The sequence below is a fragment of the Seriola dumerili genome, unplaced genomic scaffold (genome assembly GCF_002260705.1).
Source record: "Seriola dumerili isolate Sdu_G_001 unplaced genomic scaffold, Sdu_1.0 BDQW01000035.1, whole genome shotgun sequence".
In the NCBI taxonomy this organism is placed as follows: domain Eukaryota; kingdom Metazoa; phylum Chordata; class Actinopteri; order Carangiformes; family Carangidae; genus Seriola; species Seriola dumerili.
In genome coordinates, this window is record NW_019174290.1 from 5502395 (window position 1) to 5521187 (window position 18793).

Below are 18793 nucleotides of genomic sequence, written 5' to 3' on the forward strand. Positions count from 1 at the left end.
GGTGGGTGGTCCAGCTCTCTCCCCTCTCTGTGTCTCTCTCACACACATACACATAGAAACACACTCCTCTCCTCTCCTCTCCTCTACTCTCCTCTCCTCTCCTCTCCTCTACTCTCCTCTCCTCTACTCTACTCTGCTCTACTCTCCTCTCCTCTCAGTGCTCATTAGCTCATCCACTGGGCCAGGCATAGTGCTGGTGCTTGGGTTCTGTGATGTGGTGATAGGTGGCCCAGAGAGGAAGCCAGACGGGGGTCTTTCTTCAGGATTAGCGGACTCCCAGTTCCTGCGAGCAGGTCCCGCACAGACCCGGTCAGGCCACTCGGCAGAGGGGCCTGAGGTGGCCCACGTGGAGCCTGCCAGTGACTGGGTGGCAGTTAACACTAATCCTGCTGCTGATTACCACTGGCATGAGGAAATAAACAGTAATAAATGAACCTACAAGGCTCAGCACACATGCACCCTCACAACAACTCCACCCACACAATTCATGCTGATACACTTGTACAGTTATACACACATACATACACATCCAAAAAGTAGTAGCATTACAGATTTGTAATATGGTTTTCAGGGGTTCAACTGATAACTTTCCATTATTGATTCATCTGTCAGTTATTTTCTTGATTGATTATCTAATCGTTTGGTCTGTAAAATGAAAAAATAGTGACAAATATTTTTCATGATTCCAAGGAGGTGTATTCAAATGTGTGTGAATAATAATTTGTTGAACCAATGGTCCAAAACCCAAAGATATTTATATAATACAAAGAAAGGTAAGTTAAATCATCATGTTTGAGAAGCTGCAACCTGTGAAATTTGGTATTTTTGCTTGATTAATGACTTTAATTATTCATCAGTTATCAAAATAGTTGCCATCAATTTTCTGTTGATTGAGTTATCAACTGATCTGTTGAGTCATCCATCATCATATTTTTCTTAGCCACCACAGCACAAAATATACCACAATGTCTGCTTTTGCTTCTCCAGTGTTGTAACTGATCTTTATCATTAAACTTATACATGATTGCTTAATTTTGTGAAGCTTTTGTACCTCTTTTCTTTCACAGTGTATCATACAAGAAATACCTTCAGTTTGTCATACCTTCAGCAAGAAAAGAAGGCAACTGCCTTAAGCCTGTCTGGCATATTTCCCCATAGTTACAGCGACATCTAGTGAGTAGAAACTGGTACTGACAACAATGGAAAAATTGTACCAAGTAACCTATTTGGTAACACTATCCGTTTCTTGGTAATCTAACCTTTACATACAGTTTTGCTAAGAGGAAACTAATTCAAAGACTTAAACAGCCAAATCAATCCCTTGAACACTAAGAGGCAAATATGAGATAAAATATTTGCTCTCTCAAAGTTGATACAAATAGTCCGTATTGTTCACTAAACTTTAGATCAACAGTGAACCATTAGAGATTATAGGCTATTTCAGCAAATAAACATCTGCAACCTCATATTGCTCTGAAGCAATGTACCATCAGCATATTTCCTCTCACACCATTTAAGCAATTTTGTACATCCTGCTGTGGTCAGAGGCATTGATCCTCTTTTTTTGGTGCCTTTAGATGCAAGCAACGCTGTGAGGCATTGAGGAAGAAGCAGTGTATGAAAGCATCACTTGGGGACATAAGTCTTTGATCAAAGATTTATTTGGACTTTGCAGATTTTTTCACCTTACTGCAGCTGTCAAGCAAACTTACAATGCCATTGATTGGTTCTTCTGTCTTTATCCTGGGTAAGGCTCCTTATGTGTTTATCTTGCTTATCACTGTATTAATCATTAATTTTATAACTAACAAAGTGTTAAGTGCTGCTGTCAATATCTTTCTGAAAGCCTTGATCCTCAAATGTTCTTTCTGGGCTCAGGTAATTTATTGTAGATGGTAATAATGTATTAGAACAAAGAAAAAAGTATTTAAAGATAATTATTGATGAGTAAAAACATACAAGCAAGTCAGACTGCTATATGCTGTACTCGGAACACTGTATGAGTAAAACGTCACCAGAAATATAGGGCCACACCTTGAAATACAGTACTTGCGTGACTGGTTCCCTTTAAGGTTTTCAGTTAAAAAAAACTACTGTGAGGGTCAGCAAATAAAAAAAAACAAGCCCATATGTCATCTATGCTAGCAGCTTATTGTGACCCATAGTTACGGTTTATTGTTGACATGGTATACAGAGCGACAAAGTCCATGTTAGTAGGAGATCGGGGTGGATGGATGGGTCCACAAAACACAGGACTTCAACATCGGGACCGGGTTACCCATTTACCATTTGAAACAAATAGTCGTCATTGTTTCTTTTAACCATGACCACTCCCCAGCCTTAACTGTGTGTTTATCATTGTAACCATGACAACAAAAGTTACCTAACCTTACGAAAACACATATTTTAATCCAAACCACAATATTTTCCCAAACCAAGCGCCTAAACCTAACCAAACTATTACTTTTCCATAAGCTTAACCACGTGTTTACTACTGTAACCATGACAACATGAGGTCCAGTATGCCATGCCTCCATAGGGGTGCTTTGTCAAAAGATGCTCCTATGGTGGGGACAAATGACCTACATGTTCAGGTTGGAGGACTTACTGGTTTGTTGGATCTTAACTCGATGATAACAGAAAAAGAAAAAATACAAATGTTTCATGTTTAAACTTTGGTCATTTTTTTTTTCCTGCAGGTTTGGTTGTGGCTTCGGCCATAGCAAATGAGGACTCAACAAGCAGATGGCCAGCCACAGTTCCAACTGAATTTAACACCCATATCTTCAGCACTGATGACAGTAACCCCAACAATGCACCTTCCATCAGCACCACCAACCCAAACACCGACAGCAGTATCTCCAGTCCAACTAGCGACATGTACATCAATGGCACCAGCAGCACCATCATGCCCTCAACAACAAAGCAGAGAGGTGAAAGCTATTATCTGAACTTTTTATAGCCTAATGTGTGTATCCAGAAATGTTGTATTACCCAAAACCAATTCCGTCAGAGATTTTGGACCTGAGAGCCAATCCATCCATCATTGTGTTTTCCTTCTTTTATGGTTGTGCCTGTCTGTTTTCTTGTGTTTCTCTGATTCAGGTGGTGGCACAGCCTCCCAAAGGCCCACAAGTCTCTTGACCACACCTAAACCCATTGTTCCTTCTAAAAGAACATCTGCCACCAGTACCCAAGTGTCGACAAGTGAGTGGAGACTGCTTATGAATTAACTATATTCCACAATTTGGTGTTCCCTGATTAGTTTGAGGATTTGACACTTGCATTGCCTCAGAAAATTTTCACCAAACTCACAGATTTCCTCAGCTCTACAGAGAATTTTAGTATCTTACAGTTGTTTTGGTTTTACAGCATGCAGCTTTACTGTTTAAATTCATTCTCACATCCCTCATCACCCTCCCGCCTCATTAGGCAGCTGCTTTTAGAGAAAAGGCTCTAATAAACCCACTGTACACTACCTGCCGAGTATTAAGGGCTGACTGAAAAGTTGGTAACTAGCTTTAGAACATAGTGGAGCATTTAACAGCTAAAATCCAGATGTGTCCCTCAGGAGTTGGTAGAGACCAAAGTGAATAATGATCTTAGATACATGAACCAGTTGAATATGTAAGTAAGGATGGACTAAAGCAACAGCTTTCCCAATCATCTTCTGATAATAGAAGGTGACATTTAATTGTTGGCACTGTTTCAAGTAAACCCTTTCTCTTTAAATATACCTTTTTGTATTTCTAGCAACAGCCAATCCCAAGCCACAACAAACAAATGACAATGTTGGTGAGTTAAATTTAAAATCTAAAATGATATCAAACCACAATGTATTTTTGAGGTTGTATCTATACTGTAGGCTTAGGCACACACAATAGATTTATCTGCATCCACATTGCATCGCTAAGCGTGAGAAATGTCTTTATAAACATGAACTGTTGCTCCTTCAGGTATTATCATCCTTGTTGTGATCATCATTGTAAGTGTTGGATTTGGACTCGCTTGCCTCCTTGCACGGAGGAGAGGAAGAGTAAGTAGAGTTTATTAGCTCTTCACTTCCACTTCCAAACAGGAACAGTTATAGTTGGTAGTATGTACTGTTCAACACATTACATCTAGTTAATTCAATCCATACAAAAAAACACTTACATGCGCTACACAACTTAAATTACTCTGTAAAACCAGGACTTTGTTATCATTACATTTCACTTTTTGTATGGATTAAAGAAACAAGATCTAATTGGTTAATTAGTGAGCTTTAGAGTTGCTGGAAGGCGGATTTTCTTATCTTTGGACAAAGCCCGGCCACCATTTCCCCCTTGTCACTAGTCTTTGAGCTAAGCTAAGTTAACTGGCTGCAGGCTCTTGCTTCATTGCTCACACATGAAAGTGGTATCGAGCTTCCCATTTACAAAAATATCAAACCATTTCTTAAATGTTGTGGCACTGATGTTTGTTTTTCTGTGTGTGTTCTGAATCGCCTCAGCGCTACTCTGTTGAATTCACCTCCAGACCAGATGAAGCCAACATCCCTCTCAGCACTGTGGAGCCTGTGGACCCTGCTGATGCTGTTGCTCAAAATGGTCAGTCAAAGTATATGAAGAACAATATCTATGAGAATAGATTAAAAAAACACTTCTTCCAAATTTGAAAGGGGTTGTGTTGTTCTGTTGTTGCACAAAAATGAATCCTGATCCTTGTACATTTTTCAGGTCTGCAAACTTTTGAAAGTCTAGAAACTACCACGAAAGAGCCACAAGAACCAGCAGCACCACCAGAAGTGCAAGAGGAGCAGAAAAGTGAGAGCTAGTCTGTGACTGATAAGTATTTTGTTTGTTGTGTGTTATCAATGGAGTTCAGAGAGACAAAGGAGAGCATTTCTTTTAGCTGTGAGTTTAAATTTTGTATGTGCTACTTTCTTTCCTCTTTTGTAAGATCAGTTAAACTTAGTAGAAGGAAGTGTGGTTTGTGACAGCACTCTGCACTATATTTACTAACACTAACATCAAGTGAGGTAGTTTGAACGTCCAGATGCCTGTAGGGAAGGATTGATTTAACAGATTTAACAGCCTAATAAAACAATGTTAGATTTTTAGTGCACATTATACAACTTTGTAAAATATGATACCACAGTGTGTCTATCACCACAGTTGGTTTCATAGAAAGGGACATTTGACGTTATGCAAGAACACCTGACTCACACGGAGCATAAAAAAGAGCTTGTGCAAAGATAAGATCAGTTAAGGACTCACTGAAAATTTTGAAATGTTTGTGACGGAAAGTGTGCGCACAACTAAACAACTGTTCCTTAGTTGGAAGGGAGAAAAAAAATGATATGTGTCCTGCAGTACTAAAGACCACCACTTGATGGAAATGGAAGCCAAGTTAACAAATTACAAGCCAATGCAGTCTACCATGACTACAGCTGATATCCAATATCTCCTGTCATTTTGACATGTAGTGTTATTCTGTATAATTCAAATTCAGATACAAGCATACCAAATCCATAGGCAGCAAGTCATATATTAAATAATTGTGAATTCAAGAGGAATGCTTCTTCTGTGAGTTGTATATCTTATGTTACATTTTTAACCAAACATTTGGTCCCCCAGTGTACAATTTGCTCAAGCAAAAAGAAAAAGAAATTGCTTATTCTTGTCCTGATTGTGTTCCTGTTTTACTCAGAGGTCTCCCCATGTTGAAAGGTAAAAGGTTCAGTCATGTCTGGGCCTGTCTCTCTGCCTTGAGCCACATTTTGTTTAAAACGGACAGTGCTGATGGCTGCTTTGAAAAGCAGCTCAAATGGTTCATTTCCACTCATGGGAAAGAAATAATGAAACTTTGTCAGCAATCAGAGCAGGTGGGGAGCCAGTTTTTGTAATTGTTGCTTGGTTCAAGTTGAATGCAAAAAGATTGATCTGATGATGACTGCTTGTCCAGTGCACTCAGGCTCACTTGTTTCAATCACTAAAGGGAACTCTGCAGAAACCAGCCAGACGCTTGGCAAATTATGGTTTCCACAATTACAAAACCTCTGGCTTCGCCAAGGCTTGTTGTTACAGCACCTACGTCCATATGCAAGATAAGACAGAAAATAACCACAATTTTGCTTAACACAAAGCCACACCCATGACCTCATGGAAACACTCATACAGTCTAACCCCATCCTTAGGGGCCCCTCGGAAACAGGTTGGGTTTGGGTTATTGTGACAGTAGCTCTGACAGAAAATGTCATTTTTCATCACAGAGAGTAAGAAGAAGAGAGAGGAAGAAACTACTTGAATGAGAGCATGAGATAAGCATGAAAAAAAAGTGTTACCAGAAAACACACATCATCCTGCAAACTTATGACTAAAGTAACTTAAGCAACTTGTATGAGGTAACTGAAAAATTAGACTGTTAGACTGAAAGTTTGTAAGCTGACGTTTGCAAGCTGTACATAAGTACACCATGGCCGCTTTGTTATGTCTCATACCAAAGGATAGTGAAGTGACAAAAGGGGCAAAAAATAATCAACTGTTAATCAAGTTTCATCAGGATTTTTATTATTTTCATTTATTTATCTTTTCCAAATGATTAGTCACTTCCTGTGGGTTGAGTGCTTATGTACAATACTTCTTCTTTATCTTCTTTTACTTAATAGGGAAATGTGTTATTGCGATTTAAAACTTTTTCTACAGAACTGGCCAAGGATGCATAATTGTGTTATAACTATAGATACAGCCCACATAAAGACGCTAAGAAAACGGTCGCACTGACACACTGAAGGACATGGCAGTTATCTATAAAGATGCACACAGAGGTACTGAAACCAGCAAAAATATTGGAGGGGCCCACCATCCCACACATCCCTGAGTAATGGTCTAATCAGCTGAAATAAGTGACATCACCTGTGCAGGTGGACCTGGGGTACTGAGCTAGAGTTATTGGTGATTATCTTAGATTAGCAATAAGACATGGTTGTATCTTATTTGTCTAAAGTCAAGGTGTGCTCGAGACACGATAAATGTTCGCGCAACAGCGCACATTTGAACACAGGAGACGTCTTAGATAAGTTCTTCAGTCGTCAGTCTCACGCATGTGACGGAAATTAAGGAAAGGAATTCAAGCGTTTAGGTTTGTGTTTCATTCGCACTATATATGTGTTAACGCAAAGGAGATTATTCTTATACTTCAAATCTATTTTCGTCATTTTACGTGTTGACGTCACTACTGTTGGGCTCTGTAATGCTAAAGCGCAGGTAACATACACTCAAGTGGCTTTGAGATGCTGTTCAGCCATCCGACAGGTATTTCACTTGAAGCTTAGGCCTTAATGATGCTTTAAACTCACAAACAAGACAGAGTCTACAGTCATGCTAGCTGTGGAAGTCTCTGTAAGGCTGTACTTAGGCACAGCAGCGCTTTGAGCTAAATGCTAAAGTCAGCATGCTAACAGCTAGCATCTCTGTCTTAGTTTAGTATGTTAGCATGTTAACATTTATTAATTAGCATTAAACTCAAACTAGAGCTTAGGTTGATTTGGGATATTATTAGCAAATAAACACATTTTGACCTGATGGTGGTGGTAGATATCGGCTAAAATCGGGATCACCCTTCTTCGATATCTGTTCGAAATATCTTGACTCTCCATCTGATAGTTCTTGAGGTATTTTAGACAGAGTCACGTGGTGTTTTTGTATGAACAACAGTTTATCCATCTACCGAGTAGTCTTTATGCTAAGCTAACTTCCTCCTGGCTCTAGCTCAGTGCTTAACGCACAGACGTGAGAGTATTCATGTAACCCCTGGAAGAAAATGTTTAACTTATTTAAATATTGCATTTTAACCAATATATTTTAACATAATACCAATTAGCCTGCAGAGCACATTTCCTGTGTCAGTATATGAAATGAGAATGCTAAGCTGACAGTCAGGTCAACAGTCCACCTGTAATAAAGAGTCTAGTCATCCACAGTAAACCAGACAGACATGATGATTCTCTTAAGGTTGGAATGATGCCTGAGGAGCCATCTTAGTCAAGGCAGAATTATGTGTAGCACGACGGTCACCTTCCTCTCCCCTTCATCTCCGCTTTCCCTCCACCTAACCCTGGGTCAGATAATGATGGGGCCGCCCTACTTTCCCACAGCCTCCAACAGCTGCATGGCTGTAGCTCATTAGGAACTGGTCAGTAATCAGCCGCCTCATTACCAACATGGTGGCCTCCCCAAATGCCTTTGCCCAGGAGAAACCCACCCCCCACCCCACCCCGACTGTCAGAGAGGGCAAAACCACTTCAGGCTATGAGTGGAAATACTGTTATTATGTGGCAGCTAAACACAGAATAGAAGAATAGAAGTTTAAAATGTCTCAACAACATTACACAATTAATCTATTGCAACAGTTTAACTTCCTATTAAAATAGCAAGACATGATGAATGTTGGGTCTTTCCAATGTATTTCAATATGACTCAGGCTGTGTGTTGTTTGTAGTCATCCACATGTTTTCATTTACATTTGTTTTGCTAACTAGATGCAAAATAAAAAAACAGCATTAATGCTTTTGAGAACCACTGAAAAAGCTTTATGGTTTGCTTTTTGTCCTTCACAGCTGAGGCTGATAAATCTGTCGTTGATCCCACCGCCGCTGAGTCTGCAGCTCCAGCTCCAGCTCCTTCTCCAGATATCTCTGGCTCTGAGGACAAACCTAAAGAGGACGTTGTTGAGCAGAGTCCTCCTGCTCCAGTGCAGCCGAGCATGGAGGAGAAAACTGATGATGAAGGCGCTGTCTCCAACAAGACCTCAGTGGAATCGCTGAAGGAGACAAATGACAACAACAGCAACAATGCTAACTTCATTCAGATTACAGGTTGGTATTTAAAATATGTGTCCCCTGCAAATAGTCATTGTAATTCCCTCTACTATCTGAAATGTAAACACTTTCATAAATCCCATCTCTTACAGTGGAGTAGGACCTAGGAAGGGATGTGATCACTTAACATGAGGAGCAGTTACAATGATGAACTCTTTCAATAGATTCCTACATATGTGCTGTACTGTATATCAGCTGTTAAGATAGATTTGAAATAATCAGAACATATCCCACTTGTAATAGTAGTCTTATACATTATCTGTGTAGGTAAGAAGAGAAAAAGTGGAGGGTTAATTCCGCTGATTTTTTTTTTTTGTTTTAATTACTAACTGCATCAAGTATAAGTGTCAAGGTACTGTCACATTTAAAGATAGATTTTTAAGTATTTACTGTTATCCTCCTACATTTGACCAACAAACAAATTGTTTTTGAGTTTAACATCATAATGCACTTCTTTGTCTTTTCAACAGATCTGGAGTCGAGCAAGATCTTCTGGGACATTGCCCTCGACAGTCCAGTGTGAAATTATTGCCTCGCTGCCCCTGTCCTGTTCCTCAAAAACTTGGTAAGGACACAGCGGATGAATGCTCTGCTGCAGCTGCCACACTGCTCAGCCAGTTCAGATGTTAGTAAAGGGAAAACCCCCACCCCAGAGTTCAGGTCAACAGATCGCATACGACCACTGGGAGTCCTGTGTTACAGCTTCTCGTCCTAAATTATTAAAAATAGATAGTTAGGAGTCATAACCATTAAATCTAAAATTATAAAATGTGCTCGTCCCCAGAATTGTAAATCACACTGATAGCTTGGTGTCCAGTGGTTTATAAATACACATTATGGAAGCTGCATCCAAAGCTGAGCCTCACTGCAAGAGATAGTATCACAACATATAGTATATCATTAATTTAAACTGTTTGCTTTTACCTTTACCTTTGCTTTCCTTTTTGGTCGTTTTAATAGATTTGTATGTGTTAAGTAACTGTAGGTCTGCAGACAAAACTTTTAACTTTTAACTCTAAATCCACTTACTTGTTTTTTCCGGAGCTATCAACTTCATTTCACAGTCTCTGTCATCATTATCATGTGAACAAGGATCCACACTTAGGCAATAACATGTGATGACAACTGAGCAAAGTCAATGCACTGACAGGGGAAAACGCCAGTAGCCAGTACAGGTATTTCTAGGGTCATAAAGAACGTGCATGCTCATTTATAGGCCTATATGCTCTAAATAATTATGAAAAAGTAGTTGCTCTTTTACTTTAATTTAGCAAAACCACTTCTTTTCTATCAAAATCACTCTATTTATGCTAACTATAAACCATGCTTGGCTTCACTCCTGCTCCATCTTCCGCTCACAGATGAGATTCTTCTCACACGGGAAGTAACATTGGCCCTCTCAGTCTAATCATCACGTGCGTCTGGACGTAAGGCCCACATCTGCACCTGCACTCCCCCTCTCTTCCTATCTGCTCAGAAACACTCAGGGCCGAAGCCTGAGGCCCGAGGAATTCACACAGCTCTTAACAGCTGATGATAAGCTCACATCTTAGAAGCTAACCGCTCAGAAGCTCTGTGTTAGCAGTCACGGATCATCTCCGCTCCCACAAAAACACCAGCTTCAGAAATTCCAAGCATCTCCATTTCAGCAAAGGTGGTCAGTTCTAGTACGTACTGCAGCACGAAATACCTGTTCACATAGTGAGAGTAAAACTTCAACCATAAATGGAGACAATAAAGAGAACTGTGGAATCTACTATATGTGATATGTGATCTTGAGCCATCAAACCTGTCACTGGAATATGTTTCCAAGTAAAAAATACAGGTTTTGCTAGAAACATTAATGACGACTCTGTCCCAGTAAGTCATTTTTCACATCAAGAATATGTGTGACGGACCAGTGTGTAAGATTTAGGGTCATCTAGCGCTGAGGTTACAGATTGAAACAAACTAAATACCCCTCCCCTACCCCTCACTTTCCAAGCGTGCAGGAGAATCTACGGTGGCCTTCAGGTGACACAAAAATGCGTTTGGTTTGTCCGTTCTGGGCTACTGTAGAAACATGGGCATGCAACATGGCAAGCTCCGTGGAAAAGGACCCACTCCCTATGTAGATATGTTTAACACATCTTTTTTAGATCAGAATTAGAATCAGGTTTATGGTGTAACATGTACTGAAACTGAAAGAAAATCAGAAGTTGTCCACTTGCCTTAAGTTGGTCCAGGAGTGATATTGAATCAAATAAAAAATCAAAACACAATCCAAGGTTATGGAACGCAGTCATTTTTTTTTATCTTACTCTCAGTTATTTGTGATTTATAATAATAATACCCAGACATGTGACAGCATGCAATTTATCTTTGAGCCCCCAACTGAATAATGCGAGTGTCACTGGAACCACCTGAAATACAGAAAGTTACATTAAAAACTCACTAATTTAGATTAAATGTAAAGAGATTTTTGGATCAATAGTGATTTTTAAACCTCATATAAAAGATAACAGCTGACAGCTGGATCTTTTCAGACTGTGAGAAACTGTTCTGTGGCATAAGAGCTGGCCCTCTAAAATAACACAATGAACACGTGTTGTAAAACAGTGAATAACACAATTTGGGGAAAACAGGAGAGAAAAGAAAAAGTGAAGTCTTTACTTGTTCCCACCTGGGTTGGGAAATGATGAGCAAGCTGGAAACTGAAGTTGAAAGGCTGTTTGCCATTCTGTGCCGGTGGATAATGGATATGAACTGACAGGTCATAAACTAAACCAGCATAATTAGACCTGGGACTTCACAGTGTTATTTTCCAGTCAGAGCTGGGCTTTCATGTTTGATGGCTAATGTTGGTGTAAATTGTCTGTACCGCCTGGGATGAATATTTCACAGAGAGGAGGAGGCAAGTGAAAGAGAGTGACAGACTAAGATTTAACTGTGTGAGACAAGGCTAGTAGTCAGCTAGAAGCAACTTGTTTTTATTCGCAGAGGCTCTTATTTGAAGGAGCTGCTGCTGCTGGTTCAGAGACAGGTCACAAAGACGAGGAGGGTCAAGGATCTGAGCCTGAAGAGGGTAGTTAATCTCTCATGAGCCTTTGTGCTTAACTTCAGGGGAATAAAAGGTATGAAAAAGCATAAAATATTAATATACATTCGACTTTAAAGCCTTTTGCCTCTTTCTCCCTCCTTACCATTACAGCAGAGGTAACTTTCTTTGGCTATATTGCAGGTGTAAACATTGCAGGTGATTTATGGTGGGCAGAATGACAATAGTGTATGTGGTGAGCGCAGGATCTTTATCTCAGTAATAACAGTGAGCAGACGCTTCCTGCTCGTGAGTTTTGATGTGGTTCAGATTGGCAGTTAGACCATTACACCTGGGCAGCTTTAAAGGAGGGAGGGACTGTCGGAAAGCCCAGACTGACACTCCCCTCACACTCAAGAAGAAAACAGCTGGTGGAGGCTGGTTCTGCCCCTTCCTCCCTACACTTCCTACCACAAACTTTATTTTGGTAAGAAAAAATTAAAAACTAAAACTTGCAGTTGCAAAGTGGTGAAGATAACAATTAGACTTGCATTATTACAGGGCTTAAAGGGCTGCCCCTGCTGCACATGCAGTTTTTAAGGCTGACGACGGTGTGTCACCACTTCTTTTCCAACAATAAGTCAGTGTCGGGCAGTCTCAGGTAGAAGGATTGGTCACAGACTAAGTGTTTTCCTAAGCAATACTCTCGTGTAAATGTAGTTAGTAATGATTCAGAGCCTTTCACTTTTTTCATCAGTGTTTTGGGAATGATCCTCAAACACACCGTCATCCTGGCAAACACACACCAGCAGGCATTCATAAAAATGTGGGCATTTGGTTTGATTTATCAGCGTTAACCTACAAAGCTTTGTAAGATGATGGACTGGACTAGACTGGATCACTAGTGTCAGTGCAGACCATTCAAATCATTTTCCAAGCATTTTATGAAGGGTTTTATTCTAAAGACCATATATTTTTCTTTGGAATATCTCAAACAAGGAACAACATTTTTTTTAATAATAATATATGGCTGAAGTTCAAACTTTATTTTTACTAAATATTTTAACATTTTAGGAAACCTGCTTATTCACTTTCTTGCCAAGAGATATGTAAGAAGATCAATAGCGCTCTCATATCAGTACAAGTACAGTCTAATTTATAAGTGAAAAATATTTACTAGTCACTCCAGGAATACAATTGTCCCTTCCTGGACAAAATATAAGGATAATAAATCTGTCAGTGGTGTTTTGAGGATGCCATTCCCTTTAACGCCCTGTCAACATATTAGGAATTGTGCACCAAACAAAATGGAGCAAAGGGACAAGCTGATTGTTTCCCAAACTATTCAGGTGAGTTTGTTTTGAAACTGAGCCCTTTATGAGGTCGTGGTTTGCTTTTGTTGAAAGAAGTGAGACACTGACAAATGAGGTCAACTGAAACCAATGCAGAACCTTTCCGGGTGCTGTCATTACACATGTACAGCAGATCGATACCTTCCTTCGTGTCTCACATGTTAGCTTCCTGTGTTATGCCTCTTTATCAAAACCATGGGGTTAGTCCTTTTCCCTCTTTGGTTCCTTGACCTGAAGAAGTTCTGGGGTTGTCCTTTCCAAAGGTTATAGGTCAGACAATCCTAATTAAAGGGTTCACAGTGACTGCAGGAGAATAATGTGGCCTCAATGTCAGAGCAAACTCGCTCGCATTCTTGGCCTGTCATTGAGCAAGTCTCTGCAGAATTGGATGTATGTCGGCTGCTGTGATGTGAAAACCAAACTGGGATACATTTCAACAAGACCACTGCACATGACAGAACCTGAACTAAATTACAAACAATATTTGTGAGAAAAATAGATGGAGACATGAAAAACTGTTCACTGGCTGGTCTTAGTGTCACCCTATAGCAGGGCCTCATTTCTCCTTCACAACTCCAATTCAAACAGCCAACAGGAAACACACAACTAATGATTTAAAGTGATGGGAAAAAGCATGTTCAGAAGCAAGGGTAACACTTTCTGATAAGGCATCTTGTATAAAGGTTTTTATCAGTTGTAACTAATAGCTTTGTTAATGCTGAATAGATCATTTAATTCAAGCTTTGCTCAGTTACTTCAGTTATGAGACATGAATTAATCTTAATAAGTTGTTGAGCCACAACTTGGTCAAAAGTTGTTCTAATTAATTTTTTATACTGCTCCATAAATCATTAGTAGCTTATTAATTTACAATTAATAAAGCCAGTTTGTTAAATTTATAAATAAATTTATAAATGAATGGGTGAGTTATTAGGAATTAGTACTAATAACTACTCAAGATAAAAGAAAGTTGTCTCTTAAAATACTTCTCACCTCTACTTTCCCTGATGCCCCAACGTACGTCTTTTTATTTTAAGAGATGTGCATGTATGCGAGGCCTTGACCTTCACTATTTACACCTTAGACATTTTACAACTTCAGTCCATACTTTGGCAGGTGGCCTGCAAAACATTTATAGGGCTTAGTTTAGCAGTGTGTGTTTCACTTTTACACCATGCTGCACGTCTCTCAACAAAGGAAAAGAGGAGGGGGAGGAACATGGTGAAAACAATTTGTAGAGAACACAGAAATAGAGTCAGCACTCCAGTCGTATAATGTGGACTCACAGTGGGTTAGTTGTGAACAGTCACACTTTTGACATTTTGTGATCTATTGACCGAGCTGCCTCTACTCTGCCTAGTTACTAATGATCACTAATGCTTTGTTCTTTTTTTGTTGCACCTTCTGTAAAGAGGAAACAGCTGTCCAGTTTATGTTGAGGTAATGACAACTGACTGCAGTTTAGAAATCTGTCATGATCACTGAGGAGCAGGGGTTTTGTTTGCGTTGCTGGTTCCCTGGGGACAGGATTAGGTAAATGTTTATATTCTGTTGCAGAGAATGAAGAAATCACTGATCTCCTGTTGTGACCTCACCCAAAAATGTATGTGTGAGCTCTGTAACAAAACAGCAACATATAGCTTCATTTGTAAAATAAATCAGGTTGTAAGCTTAGCTGTGTATTAACAATCTCTAAGGAAGGTATTTGTCATGATTGAAATTCTAGACTTCATAAATCACCCAAAAGACTAAGAGTCTACAGCCACGCTAGCAACTGTGTAAGGCTGTTCTTAGCTGCAATGATAAATGTTGGCATGCTCATACGGACAGTGTTCATATACTGATGTTTAGAGGGTAATGTTTACCAGCTTCCCTAGCTTAGTTTAGTGTGTTAACATGCTAACTTTCGCTAATTGCTATCAAACACAAACAACGGCTGAGGTTGTGGCCAGATGATGGCGCTGGATGAAAAGTCTAAAGATCATGAAAGTTATTACAATTCATCCTGGGGACGTGAATGTTTGAACCAAATTGCAATCCCTCCAGTAGTTGTTGAGACATTGTAGTCTAAACAAAACATGGAAAAGTCAGGAGAATAAATCGTCTGGGAATCATGAATGTCTGTACCAAATGTTATGGCAATCTATCCCATAGTTGTCATGATATTTAAGTCTGGTACAAAATAGTGGACCAAACGATCCCCAGAGCCAGCCTTGTCCTCTCCCATTGTCCTCTCCAGGCTGGTTTAGACATTCCTGGCCTGGCTTTGTGCAGTTGGCAGGGCTGCTGTGATCGGGAGGCCTACTGACAGACAGGCGTTGATTCACCTGCTGGTATTGCCTCTGGCATCACCTCCACATTCCTCAGGCAGTGTCAAACTGTCAGAGTCGCACCGTGGCTTTATTACATCTCTGCCTCTCATCATTCACGCAGAGTTTAAAGTGAACTCGGGTGGAATCTCAGATGATGTTGAATGAAAGTTTCTAAAAATGTTAAAGCTTTAGTTTCCTTTCATGTGCTGCGAGTTGATGCTTGGACATGTTGAAATATGAATGTGGAAGCAACCAAGAATTGCTGTGAAATCTCAGTATCAAGCCCAATGTGTATTCTCCACAATATGTTACACCACCGGCAATAATGAGTAGAAGGTAGAGGGTGGCAATGTAAGTGAACAACCCGATGTCAATACTCTCTAACCTTAAAGCTTGGTCACTTTATCAGCATGTCCTCTCTAAATAGGTGGTGATAGATGCTTGAAGCTTGGAAGCTAACTGCAGCTGGCGGGCTAACTGATAACACACTAGCCAGCTTTGAACTAGTATCAGTCAGTCACAATAGCTCTCCAAACTTTTCTCTGTCTTCACTGTAACCGGCTATTTACCCGACTTTTGTTCTCAGGATTGTACATCATTTAACAAAAAAAGAGTTGTTGAAGGGTGACAAAAGCTGGATGTGCTAGCAAGGTTCCTAACCAAACTTCACACAGTTTATCCAAAAAATGTACCATTGATTGCTGTGCTAATTGTCTTTTTTTCAGCGCATTCTGACAGAGGGGAATTAAGCAAAAGTGAATGGTGCAACACACCTTACAAGAAATGCATGTGTCAAAGTTCACGAAAGTTGATCTTGACGCAAAACATTTGTGTGGATTTACTTTGCCCCTATGAGTGAATCCACGGATTGATTGATTGATTGATTGATTTGATTTCAGAACAATATTTCGACGTTTTGAATGCCGCTGTAACTGGGCCTAAACCCAAACCGATGTTTAAACCTAACTATATTTATAATCCCAATCCAGACTTGAACCAATTGACCCAATTTCTGTCTAAATTCTTAACTGAATGCTATATCAGACACTATTTTTACACAGTATTTTCTGCATTACTTGACTATTTCCAAGATTTTGTTTCCTACATATTTTCCTTAATATTTTTGTTATTCACGGCTGAGCCATAAATCAGCATATTGTTTAGCTGTGAAAAACATCCCTTTACATTCTAGTGCAGGAAACTTAACCTTGGAGTAATCAATCCATCAGGTCTGATGCACTTTATCGCTCCAGTTGTTACAACTTCTGTTTTTGTGCACACCCCTTGTCATGTCAATAGCCCCAATAAAGACATTCATCACTTCACAAAATACATACAAGATCAGTTCAATGACGTGTGATGTAATTAAGTTGTGTTTAGCTGTGCGGTAATGTCGGTAATGTAATCATCAGTGTTACCAGTGAAGATTTAAATTTCTTATCAATGTTTTTAGTCTCCACAAAGGGCTATTACAGACTTCATACTTGCTTCAGATGCAAATTAAGTAGAAAACAGAAGAAAAATAGCTTACTTGACCTCAAAAACAGCTTTCACAAACTCACTTTGTTTTACCTGAATCACATTTCTGGGTTTTCCTTTTGTGTGTGACTGCGGAGAATGAACATCCTTGCAAGGGATTCAGTTGAGAATTCTCCTCCACACTCCTAAATCCCCCCTGGAATGCCCAGTCTTTCAGCAGCCAGGTTTCACTATAGTGGCTAACTGGTCTCCACAGATCCCTATCTGCCCCTGTGGCTCAGCTCAGCAAAGCAGTAAGATCAATGTGAAGCTTCACCTGCAACCTGAGCCCCAGTAGTCACATGACTGGTCTAAAACCAAACTCCTTTATATTGGATGCAGTTCAGATTAACTCAGGTCAAATTTGAGATTTGTGGGGGTTTTGAGAACAAAACACCTCTTTGACAGATACGATTTGAGTTTGAATGACTGTCAGTAAGTTAGTAAACCTGGTTGAAAGCATCAGCCACTGTCTTCTAGTAATTGTTGTAAAAATACCATTAACAGAACTAGATAACTACATCTTTATTTAGACAAATATTTGGAAACATCCAAAGATGAACCCTCCCAGTTCTGTCGTCACTTCACCCTTGGGCAATACAGTGGTTTTTTGTAGCTGCTTAATGGTTAAGCGTAAATCACATCAATAGATGTGGAGTGGGATTATGTCAGCTATCCTTTCTCTCAAACAGATGTTTCTCCATAGAGGTCAAAGGTCATGGCAAAGGCCACATAAACTTGGCCAAAGCAAAAGCTACAAGTTGAAAAAAGCAGGTGATTGCAGGACACATGACTGTGGAACAAAATACATTGTCTTATTTCATCTGTTCCTTTTTTCTTTCTCTCTCTCAGATTGAAGAAAACTCGACCGAAGGACACTTCTCTTCAAACTGTGTGAGATATTAGTTGGCTGTTGCCTTCCTGTTGGAAATGAATGTGTTGTAACACAGCAGCTTTTTCCAAATTAAATGTCAGCTGAGCTCGGCTTTTTACTCATTTTATTGATAACAGAATTTGTGTATATTGAAAAGTGTGATCAAGAGGGTTCAAGTCAAGATTTGCTGGATTTATAGACTAAAGGTAAATTTTTTTTGGTACAATTTTGCAATAAGGTAGACATAAATTTTTTTTTTAATTATTAATAATTACTGTATTGATGGTGAATATATAATGTAAATAAATGTGTTGTTATTTTGCAATATAACTGTAAATACAGGCATTGGCAGTCTATATTCACGTCCCCAAGATATACTCAAATGCGGGCTTGCAACCTGGTAAACTACGACAACTCTTCACACTCTACACTCATGACAAAATGTGTCATAAGGTTTAAGTATTTTCAGTAAGCATTTGTAAAGTATAATAAGAATAATATATAAATAAGTGAGACAGTATATGATTGTCAGATTTAAATCAGTGTTCATGTATAAATTTATGATAGATGCCACATTTTGCTTCTCCATGCTCTTCCCATTCAGTAGTATTAAAGTTTCCATTATGCTGAAAAATTGCTGTGATGTCATTTCTAACTTTGTTCCAAATGTTTTGGCATTATCTTCCATTAGAGGGCAGTTACTTTTTTTTTAAAGTTTGTATGGTCACTTTGATCAATCTTGGCCACACAACTAAGTAAATTCCTAAAATTTAACCAGCAGCTTGTTATATGACCCTAAACAGCCTGTGGTAGATGTAAGACTTGATATTTCTCCTCTCTTGTCTTGCTGACATGAGTGAG

General features: G+C 39.4%; 1 protein-coding gene across 1 annotated transcript; it reads left to right on the forward strand.

The window, feature by feature from the left end:
* The first annotated feature begins 1583 nt into the window (after positions 1–1583).
* On the forward strand, positions 1584–18491 carry LOC111216647 (mucin-5AC-like). Its single transcript, XM_022738239.1, has 10 exons — positions 1584–1747; positions 2700–2933; positions 3106–3207; positions 3754–3795; positions 3957–4036; positions 4493–4589; positions 4719–4805; positions 8600–8857; positions 9331–9425; positions 17911–18491. Exons 1-9 carry the CDS (start codon positions 1714–1716, stop codon positions 9381–9383), a joined length of 987 nt encoding a protein of 328 aa, XP_022593960.1. The 5' UTR covers positions 1584–1713; the 3' UTR covers positions 9384–9425; positions 17911–18491.
* The last annotated feature ends 302 nt before the right edge of the window (positions 18492–18793 follow it).

Excerpts from the sequence above, each read along its gene's own strand:
- LOC111216647 (XM_022738239.1), top strand. The coding sequence starts at position 1,714 with ATGCCATTGATTGGTTCTTCTGTCTTTATCCTGG. Across the intron at positions 2,934-3,105 it reads CTCAACAACAAAGCAGAGAG|GTGGTGGCACAGCCTCCCAA; the intron begins GTGAAAGCTATT and ends TCTCTGATTCAG. Across the intron at positions 3,796-3,956 it reads ACAAACAAATGACAATGTTG|GTATTATCATCCTTGTTGTG; the intron begins GTGAGTTAAATT and ends TTGCTCCTTCAG.